The 11,257-nt window shown below is 43.7% G+C and overlaps 1 protein-coding gene across 4 annotated transcripts in view; it reads left to right on the top strand.

Moving 5' to 3' along the window:
- Positions 1-2,546: 2,546 nt before the first annotated feature.
- Positions 2,547-11,257, top strand: part of LAMP3 (lysosome associated membrane protein 3) — a 31,694-nt gene continuing 22,983 nt past the window's right edge. For 2 of the 4 annotated variants that reach the window (XM_086395987.1, XM_086395980.1), the window contains exons 1-3: positions 2,575-2,753; positions 9,246-10,000; positions 10,860-10,988. In XM_086395987.1, the coding sequence (XP_086252113.1) occupies positions 2,705-2,753; positions 9,246-10,000; positions 10,860-10,988 (933 nt within the window). In that variant the 5' untranslated portion in view covers positions 2,575-2,704. Of the gene's footprint in view, positions 2,754-8,760; positions 8,786-9,245; positions 10,001-10,859; positions 10,989-11,257 lie in introns of those variants that run through there. The other 2 variants (XM_086395995.1, XM_086396006.1) reach the window with 2 other exon arrangements.

Here is an 11,257-nt window from a genome sequence, read left to right as displayed (position 1 = left end):
TCTCCTTAAAAGATAATTGATTATTTAAATAAAAATAGAGTAACAATATGTTGTGGGATTCATTACATCTACCGAATTAAAACATATGACAAGACAACAGAAGTGAAGAGGGAAGAAATGGAAGTAAACTGTTGTAAGAGTCTTCTGTGTGAAGTGGTATAAAATCATTTGAAGGTACACTGTGATACCTTAAAGATATATACCCTAAACTCTAAAGAAAACACGAGAGTTTTTGCTTTATGAGATAATATTAGTTACGACATGAGAGTTACAACTGATAAGTCAACAGATGAGATAACATGGAATTTTAAAAAGTAACTAACCAAGAGTTAATAGAGAAAGAGGAGATATGAAACCAAGAATGGGCAGTAAAAAATAGAAAACAGTCACCAAGATGATAGATATAAAGGTAATTATATCAGTAATCATATTGTTTGAACACCCCAGTTAAAAGGAGGTTATTGTCAAACTGAATATTTTAAAAAGAAAAGAAAAAGAAAAAAGACCACCCTTGTGACCTACAAGAAACCCACTTTAGCAAACCAAAGCCTATGCCTGAAATGTCTGAAGGTTAAGAAACTGAAATCTAGAGACAACCAATCACACACAGCCAGCTAGACTTTCTCAAAGAACACAACCACTTAAGCTACAGCCAATCAAATAATTTCCTTGCTTTGCTTCTGCATCTTCTCTAGAAAAGTCTTTCCCCTAGCTTCTATCAGTGGAGCTCTCCCAACTACTTCTGGTTTGACCCTGCCCAATTTGAACTGAGTTTTGCTCAAATAAACTTAAAAAAATTTTTAGTATGCCTCATTTTATCTAACAGTATAAAGACACAAGGGCTTCCCTGGTGGCTCAGATGGTAAAGAATCTGCCTGCAATGCAGGAAACCAGAGTTTGGTCTTTGCATCAGGAATATGCCCTAGAGAACAGAATTGCAACCCACTCCAGTATTCTTGACTGGAGAGTTCCATGGACAGAGGAGCCTGGCAGGCTATAGTCCATAGGGTTGCAGAGTCGGACATGACTGAGTGACTAACACATGCACACATAAAGACAGAAATAGATTAGAAGTAAAAGGATGGAAAAAGATATCCCATACTGACACTAATCAAAAGGAAGAATAACTATTTAATATAAAAACAAATTGAGTCTCGGAACAAAGAATATGACCAAAAATAAAAATCACTTAAAAATAATAAAGTGGTAAATCTGTCGAGAGGACATACCAAGCCTAAGTGTTTACACATCAATGACAGAGCTTCAGAATACACAAAGCAAAAACAGAACTGCAAAGAGAAATAAACAAATCCACAATTATAATCCAGTATTTTGACTTGAGAAATAGAATATTTCCTGCCGTATCAGTAAAGAAGGAAGTCAGAGTCATCAGCGATTTTAGCCCTCCAGGGCACTGTGGAAGGGGAAGAATACCTGTGATCCCACAGCCATCAGGCTACAGCCACCCCGTGCCAGGAGCTCAAGGGAGTTGTGCGTGCATGTGTGTTCAGTCATTCAGTCTCAGTCATGTCTGACTGCAACCCCATGGACTGTAGCTCACCAGGCTCCTCTGTCCATGGGATTTCCCAGGGAAGAATACTGGATCTCGAGTCTCCAGGATTGAGAGGCGGAATCTTTACCACTGAGCCACCAGGGAAGACCCAAATGACCACCTATAATATTGTTAATGGCTGATTAATGCTTTAAATTTTAAAAGTACTAATTTTTAAACCTTTAAAACTCCTTAGCAAACTTGGGACAGTATTGCAAGGTAATTTTTTAATGTCAAGTTGGTTAGTTAAGCCATCATTCCTCTGATCTACTGCTTATATGCGTATTCCTCCTGACTGGGATTCACAGCTCTGAGAGACCATCATTGCTTCATCTAATTAATACAGGAAGGAGATAAGAGATGAAAAGGTCATCTTTCCAAGACATTGAGTATTATTCATGTTCCAGAAAAACCAACTGGGAGTAGGCATTATCATCCCTATTATACAACAGAAGAAACCTAGGCTCTGAGAAGTTACCTAAGGTTGTACACCTGCTGAGTTAGCAGGGTCAGATTCAAACCCCAAATCTCCCCAGCTCTTTAGACCACACTCTTCCCACTCCCTGCAAGGTGAGGGTGCCAGATAAGGCTACCTTGAGCAGCGAGCAGGGCTGTCTCCGACTTCTTGTGAACACACAGAGACAGACAGCGCTCTACTACTGAGTTTTGACTCCTACTCATTCCTCATGAGTGAGGGATTGGTTTTCTCTCAGCTGAGAAGAGTCTCTGGGTTTATACAGAAGTAGATTCAAGATCTTAGAGAAAAATGGAGACCCAGCTTATGAGAGAAGGAAGCAGATACTGACACAGATCCACCTCCTCTTGCGGAAAATAATCTTAGATGCTCTTAATCGGGCTGGGGGACATGCCCCACCCCCACCCCATTTCTTACAAACACTTAAGGCAGAACCGAAAGTGCCTGCTTTCACCGGAGGGCCACTTGTGGTTTCCCGCCCTCAGCGCACTGCTTGGGAGGGCCTCTCAGCTGCTTCTCATAACATAAGTGACTTTGGTTTCTCGGCCACAACTGAGTGAAGGGCAGAAGGAACCTGCCCTGGCAACAGCCTCCCACCATTCAGAAGACCCAGCCGTGCTGAGCGCTGAGCCTAGCAGCTGCTTGGGGAGGCACTGGTGCTCCCTGGCTCCCCAGTCATGTCCTGGCAGATCCCTGCAGTGGTGATGTTCTTCATGGCTCTGGTTGGTGAGTGACACACATGACCTTCCATGGTGACCCCACCGTATCTGGTCCTATTAAATGTAAATTCGTTCTAGTTCAGTGACCAAGGTGGGACAGAGCAGACTGGAAATAGCTGTAGTGACTTTAGTTACTGTGGGTATTTGACTTGGGACTGTCTTTTTATTACTCTACATGTGGAGCACACTTCATTGTTTCCCAAAGGCTTCCATGGTTTGGATTGTTTTCCATGAGTCAGGCAGAGTAGGTGTCAACCCAGGAAGATAGAGACACTGCCTGTGGTTCCCAAATGGGTTCTAGGCATCTGATTAGGGAGAGTTTGTAGAAATCACTCCCATTTAAGAGGTGAAGAACTGAGCCAGGACTTAAAAACGGGGCTCTTGCCACACACTCTGGGGAAAGTATGTCACGCTTTGTTTTTTCTGCCTTTCTCAAATGAAGTGCTACATTTATATTATGTAACAATAAGTTGTGAAGATGAATGAGATGTGGTTGACAAACTGCCCCATCTCAGAAGGATGTAAGCCAGGGCATCAAAGATTTATTTTTCAATTGCAAGGATTTCAGATCAGAGAGACTGTCTAGGAAGCTAAGCTTTTAATGATCCTTTTATGTCCCTATCCCCTGCTTTCACCAGGAGCGTTTTCTCCCTGGGACACAGGGTCCTCTTATGTACTTCGTAAAGCTTGCTTGTTGATTCACAATTCCTTATACTACCACTGACTTGAACGTGTAAGGGAACTAGCTCTGTCCACACGGCCCCACTAACGTGCTCAAATGGGGACACACCTGCACTGGAGTGTAACCCAAATCATCGTGAAAGTTGGGTGAAGAGTCAGGCCAGCTGCCCTAATCCAGGCTGTTTTCCTTTCAGAATTAGAGTTTCACATTCTTTGGGAGGCAAAAATGGAAAGTCATTATTATGATTAACAGAACAAACTAATAAAAAACCATAAGTTCTCTGTGTAGTAGGAGCCCTTAGTGAGCAATGTGTGGGCAAAATTTCAATGGCTGGCAGGTGACTGGGGGATTCAAGAATGCAATGAGTGTGTGATAAATGCCCAGGCAGGTGGAGGGGAAATGCCCACATTGCCCTTTCCTCTCTGAGCTGCACATTCTTAGAGGTGAACACAGGCACTCAGCTAACAAATCGGGGTCCCTGTTCTACACTTATGCACTACGCTCCTACATGCATATATTCAAGAAATACTTGCTTAATTGGGTATGAGCAAAAAGCATTAGACATTTTGCTTGGAGAGACATAGCTTTTAAGTAAGCTTACTGTGTAATCTTTTTCCAGTCACTTTGCTTCCCTGATCTCAAATTCTTCCCCTGTAAAATAAGGGGATTTAAGTTGGTATCAATCAAATTTAGGTTCAGTTGCACACAAGAGACCAGCTCCAAATAGTGAATTAAACAAGATGAATGTTTGTTTCCCTCTTAAGTGAAAATGAGTCAAGAGGAAGTCAGAGCAGGTGTGTGGGGACTCATTCTCATGGACCCACCACCCTATGTATGACCTCCACCTTCAAGACCTCCTCACAGCTCTCATCTGCAGAGCTCTAGCCATCACATACAACTTGCAGGCTGATAGAAGGAGGAAACAGGAAGGCAACAGAGAGGCCCCAGGAATGACTGAGCTCCCTTCGAGCAGCTTTCCCAGAAGGTCCACATGACCCTACCTCTTCTACTGCTTTGGCCTGAACTCAGTCACACATTTCTATCTTTCCCATCTGGAAAAGAGGCTTGGAGATGAATTCCAAGCAGTAAGCACTGAACTTCAACTCATGGTTCTATTTACAAAGGAAAAAGGAGAGACTGAATTTTGAGAGAGTCAGCCAGCAGTCTCCCAACACAGGGCCGGAGCCCCTTGTGTTCAAAGGTTCTCTTTGAGTCTCAAGTCCCCCCGAAAGTTAACAGAGATAGGATTTGCATCTTTTTGCTAAATGCTCTAAGACTAAACTGTGAAACTGTGAGCAGAATCTTGCCAAGGGCTGACCCCTACTGCCCCACACATCCAGAAACAGTCTTCCATGCCTCATATTGCTTCTGCTGCCCAGGGAGGTGCCAGAGAAAGTGCTTGGGCATTATACCCAGTTCCCTGCCCCTGGATGTGGCCCCTGGGGCTCCATTTACTCTCCAGCTGTGTTCCTTACAGCTGTGCAAAGTGTAGCTTCCAAAACCCACCAGGCCCACTCCCTGCTGGCCTTCCACCTATCCCTCCTCCCCACACTCTCCCTTGTTCCCTTCATGTTGACCCCCTTGCTGTTCTGCAGACATGCCAGGCTCTGAGGCCCCTGTGCCTTTGCACAAACTCTTCCTCTTGCCTGTAGGATGCCATCTGCTCTCTTGTCTGGCTGAAGAACTTCTTCTGTTAGATTCCCCACCTCACCCCATAGCACTCAGAGGGCCTGCTTCAATAATAACCCCTGTCACACTGAGGTGTGTAGTCCATTTTTGTATCTGCCTCACAGGTTTGGAGCCGCTAAGAATAAAGACCTGCCTCCAGTACCTGGCCAGGAGCTTGGCTCAGTGTAGTCTCCCATATAGCCGTTGAATTGGGTGTGGCAGGGAAACCAAACTAAGGCTCTCTAGGAAGGCCCAACTGACTGGGAAATACCTAGAGAAGTAGTACTTGTGTGGCCACTGGCTTTCCCAGGGCCCGGTTGACGGGTTATCTTTCAGATCCTCCTGTGAGCTGTAGGGAAATCCAAACCTTCTCACACCACTTGCTGCAGCTCACCATCTAGAGGGGTGAAGACTCTAGGGTACTCATTTTCTGAGTCTCTTGAATCCTGGAGAGGAGATGCTCAGGTTCTGGGAGTGAGAGCCTGGCAAATCAATGTGCAGATTTCAGGTTGTGTTCTTTTGAGCAGGAGGAAGGCTCAGAGATTCTGAGTTATGCCCTGCCCTTGCTTCTGCCTACTTCCCTCTTTGTGGGTCTCAGAGAACTTAACTAAACCTCTAGGGGTCAAAGAACCCATTTAAAAACTATGACCCAATTTTGACAAAGATTGGGCATATATGTGTGGTCATAAACATAGATATTGTAAAAACAGAGTATTTTTCCGAGTGTTATTTCCTTGAGTACCTAACAAACTTATGAAGTTTCTTGGACATATTTCAATGCACAGCAGAGCTACCCCTGTCAAATTTCCGTCTTATCATCGGCCCATCTTATATACCTCACACTCCTATGAGGAAAGGAGGAGAGGGGCTCGATTGGAGAAGGAGAATATAAGAACAGTATTTCCCAGAGTTGTTTAGTTGTAACACACTGTCACTTTTTGTCCTGTCACCTACCAGCCCCAGGCATCTGTTCACCACAAAGGCATGTATCATACGGAGATGCCATCACTTCCGGGCACCTCACAGAGATTTCCTGTACACCAAGCACACTTGGCAGGGTGCCATGAGTGTTCTCCTGTTTGGGGTGCTGTGCATTCATGAATAGCCAATGTGTTTTTTCCCTTTATTTGAGCTCATTCATCACTACTGAGAGAGGAGTTCTAATTGTATTATCAGGAAGGTTCCCCCTTTGAAAGTGTGTGCTACTCAGTTGAGGAAATTCTACTCAATTGAAAAGATTTACTTTAGCTCGTAAGCATAAGGTAAACACAGTGGGATTTTATCAAGGACCTAATCATCCAGGAGAGCAAAAGGCAGGTGGTTCTCAATCTCCCAGAGTTCTCTGGAGCAATCTTTGCTTTTTACTACAGACATTCCTAGACACCATGTCTGGGAGTGAATTCTATTTCTCCATCATAATACTATGATCCTAATGGGATTCCTATTGGGTTCTTGACCCAGGAAACAGCAACTCAGATTTAGCCCAAATGAATTGTGAAGATAAATCTTCAGCAACTGTCAACCTTCATAATAATCTTGAATGGAGAAACCTTGCCCCAGGTTCTACAATATGGGCAGAAAGGCTCCACAGGGAGTGATTTTACAAAGATTTGCAAAGCAAATCTACAACCCAGAAAATCAGTTGATATAACTCTCAAATATTATACATTTCAGTTGTCTAAGTAAACATTTTGGAAACAGAAAAGACTCAAGAGACTCTTTAGTAATAGTCTCAAGTAACTTAATGTCATTAATAATGTCTTTTACAAACCAGCTGTGCAGAAATAATTGATAAGTGTTACTACTGGACTTACAGTTGGCCTTTTCTTCTGGAAAATGATCACTGTTTTAGCATGTGGGTCTTTGAAAGCCTCACTAAGGACCACCATGATGCAGGTTTGGTGAACTGGGGTCACTGAAGGGGCACCCTACTCTTCTTCTCTCCTCTGCTTTTGTCTCTTCTCTCACTGTTCTTCCCAGGGATACACACTACCTCCACCCATCCACAGATCCAAGGGCAGGCTTTGCTTCAGACAGGGGCTTGGGTCTAAAGCTCCAAAATTTACTAGTTGGACAATTATGGTCAAGTTAATAGAAATTTCTAAAATTGAGTTTCCTCATCTGAAAAACAGAAAGATTAGTACCTGTCAAAGGGTTTTTGAGAAGAGTTGATGAAAGATAACCCTTGATCTGAGGTCTGCCATGTAGTAAGTGGCTTGTAGATTTATTGCTATTATTATGGGGAAAGTACCAACTTAGAAATATATTGGATGAAAAAGAGAGAGAGTAAAGGAGTTTGTGGATGATTTTTATTAGATACAAAATTCGGGACTCTATAAACACCAGCATAGAACAATCTTTCCATTTTCCCTGTGTTTTTCCAAGTCACTGCCTGACACTGGGCAGCTCCCACTCCAATGAGTGAAAATACAAAGGGTAAACACCTTGAAACCATAGCACTGAAGAGACAGCACCATCTCTCAGTGCACCTGATCGTAAGCTCTCCTGAGACATCATCACACTCGTCCACTTTCGGTTTTGTTCTGTGCCTGAAGGAGACAAGGATAGAACTTTTCTGGTTGAAAAAGAGTCAGAGGCCTTTGGCCCTGAAGGGTGACCTGGGAGAGAACCTATGACAATAAAGCACATTCTAGGTCTGCTTAATAGTTCAGAAAGGCTTTTACTCAAATCACCTTGTTTGAGCCTTCTAATAATCGTAGGAGGAGGGTGATCCAGCGGTTAAGAGTCCACTTTGCAATACAGGGGACGTGATTTTGATCCCTGATTGGGAAACCAAGATGGGGTGCCATAACCAAGACCCGAAGAAGCCAAATAAACATATGAATAATGCTAGGAGGTCTACAGTGTTATAACCGCCACTGACACATTCTGTTATTTATTCATTCATTCTGTAACCACTAAATACCTTCAATGCACAAGCCCTGGTGGTAGGAAAAAAAAAACAACCCACAGCTCCCACCTTGAGGTTGCCTTTAATCTAGTGGGAGAGATGCACAATCTATAAACATATAATCAGGGCCAGTACACACTGTCTGGCCAAGCTTATGGCTAAATATTTGAATGCCATCCCCTTATATCATTACAAGTTGTGATTAGTGCAGTGAGGGCAATGAAAATAACACTATGATGGAGAATTTGGGAACGGGGAGCTGTTCTATGTGGGGAGGGCAGGGAAGACTCTTTAAGGAGCCAACATTTAAGCCAAACTGTGAAGGACATGCACACCAGATATATCAGAGCCTTTATGGGTTAATTTAATTTCTTAGCTGGAAAAGACTGGACCACTCTAAAGGGTTAAGTAAGGGAATGATAGAAATTGGGCTACAATTAGAAAACTGATGGCAAGATAAAAATGGAAGGGAACTGAATCTCTTGTCATTGGAGGCAATTATGCATAGATTGGCTGAACACATGACAAAATATCCAACAGCAAAATTCACACATTAGATTAGGGTTTGTATTAGATAATCTTTAAGGCCCCTCTCAAGCCTGGGATTATATGATTCTATGAAAACTGTACAAGTCTGAGCAGATCTTTATTCCTGTTATTCAAGCTGCCCCAGCTCTGTCAGATCATCCCAGCAATATCCTACCCAGGAACACACTCTGCCCAGGAACTGTCCAGATTCATGTCTGAAGATGGAAAATGAAGTGACATTGACACTCAGGTATCTAGCTGAGCATGCTCTCTGGGGTGTTAGTACCACACCCCGTACAGACAAAAGGAAAGAATATCTCCAGTACGATCATGGATGACAGCCTTGTGTAACTCAGTGAAGCTGTGAGCCATGCCATACAGGACCACCCAAGATGGACGGGTCATGGTGGAGAGTTCTGACAAAACGCGATCCGCTGGAGAAGGGAATGGCAAACCACTTCGATATCCTTGCTTCAAAAACCCCAGTATGATCACAATCCTGTGAAAACATGGGTGCAATCAAAATGTTAAAATTGTGACCTCGTGGAAGAATTTTGAGTGATGTTCCCTTCACCATTCTATCCTTGTAAATTTTCCCCAGATCTAAAAAATGCATGTTAATTTTAATGAAACATTAAAGTGGCAGTTGGGAGGGACTAACAAATGTGAGTTGTTAGTTGGTATATTAACATTTTTTTTCTAATTTGCAGCGATTTGGTATTATGACAGTCATTACAACAGTCACATGCAAGCAAAAGTGTTTCCAGAAATCACAGGTTATTCTTCACCTACAACAGGACAGGCCACAGTAAAACCTTCTCTCCTCCAACCAACTAACTACGTGCCTCACAAAACTGCAGCAGCAAGATCGACAGATGGTCATGTCACCTCTCAAACAGTTGCCAAAACATCCAGCTCTGAGACCCTAACCACAAACACAACCATAGAAGTTCTAGCAACAACTTCCCCAGTAACTACAAAGAGCACCCTACCAACCACTCCAACAACCCACACCCTAGTCACAACCCTGGCCACACCCAACAAGTCACACGTGACTTTTCCAGTCACTGAGGCTAAAGTTGGCCTCAGTGTAGGTCCCAGTTCACCACCAGTCACCGTCAACCCAATGGCTCACACCACTGGAAACAGGCCATCGACTGCCAGCCACACAACTGGGAAAACCACCCAACTCAGTAACCAGACCACCCTTCCAGCAACTTTGTCCACCTCACCACACAACATCACAACCAGTCAGAAACCTACTCAACCCACCCACACCCCAGGCCCAACCACAGCCACATACAACACCACCCAAACGGCCTCGCCTGCCACCATAGCTCCCAGGCCCACCCTTGCACCACAGCCATTGTCACCCAAGACGGGAATTTATCAAGTTCGCAATGGAAGCAAGCTGTGTATCAAAGCAGAGATGGGGATACAGCTGACGGTTCAAGACTCCGTGTCGGTAAGTTGGAGCCATAGGACCATAACAACGGCTTCAAAAAGTTTGAGTGAGAGTGCCTCACTAAAAACGAACATTCCCCTGCATCCTGTATCTTGTAATGAAACAGATACTTGCAAGTTCCTTTCTCCAAGGTCCTCTATTAAGAGAACCTGTTTTAGAATACCTGTAAAAATAGACACTGATACAGTGACTGTATGAACAAAGGAAAGCACACACCGAAATTTTAAGTATGCACATTCCTCACTTTTAGCCAGCATGGGCAGAGTGTGGGGTATGTCTAGCATTGACCCCAGCCTGGCCCTGTCCCTCTGGATGACATTCAAGCCTCAACAACTTTCCTGTGAAATGAGAGGTTTGCATTCAATGGTTGTTCCAACCACCTGTGACATGAATACGAAAAATCCAGATTAATGAGAAGATTGGTTGGAGGTATTGGGGGTGAGGGGTTAAGATTATTTGACTTACTGAAAGAATCACTATAAAAATTCTTCCTATTTTACACCATTTTTGTGATTGCAAGTAAAACTTCCACATTCAGGTTTTTATTTGAAACAAAAGTTCAGCAAAACATTTCCTGTAGTGTCCAGCATGTTTGACTGAACAAAAATTAAATTTCACACAGTTTATCAAGAATACAGCTGCCACAAATTATCTCTCAAGGAACTCCTCACTGTGAGAGCACTCTTTCATTTAAAAAAAAATCTTAACAGATTGGAAATGAGAGGTGTCTTTCAGGGACTTTGAAATTCCCCAGTGAAAACCCACTAGCCTCGAGTTTCAGACTCCTTTCTAGCCTGTGTTTCTGGTCTCCCAACTCAAGTGTTCTCTTCATTGAGCCCATCTATTTTATTTGGTTTAGGTCTTTTCACCTCAGAAATACTTCAACATCGACCCCAATGCAACTCAAGCCTCTGGAAACTGTGGCTCCCGAAAATCCAACCTCCTCTTGAATTTCCGGGGCGGCTTTGTGAATCTCACATTTACCGAGGTGAGGCCGAGACCCTACACGGACAGGCTCTGGCATTTCTTTCCCTGCCCAGCCCCAGCCCTGTCTCTCCCCGCCAGGGCCAGTGGTGCGATCCCACGCTCCACTTTACATTCCAGAGGAAAGAGACATCAAAGCCTTTTGAGATGTTCTCTGATAAGAATGAGGGTCATGGAGATGGAGAGGAGGCAAGTGTCGACATCTTCTGTTTGCTCTCTCCCCTCTTCAGCCTCCTCTGTGCAGCCCAAGAAGGGCTTTGATGCCTCTCGGTG

Source organism: Bos grunniens, chromosome 1 (assembly GCF_055505025.1).
Source record: "Bos grunniens cultivar Pamir isolate PY7600 chromosome 1, Bosgru_T2T1.0, whole genome shotgun sequence".
Classification (NCBI taxonomy): domain Eukaryota; kingdom Metazoa; phylum Chordata; class Mammalia; order Artiodactyla; family Bovidae; genus Bos; species Bos grunniens.
Note: the sequence above shows the minus strand (reverse complement) of the source record. Positions and strands in the feature narration are given on the sequence as shown.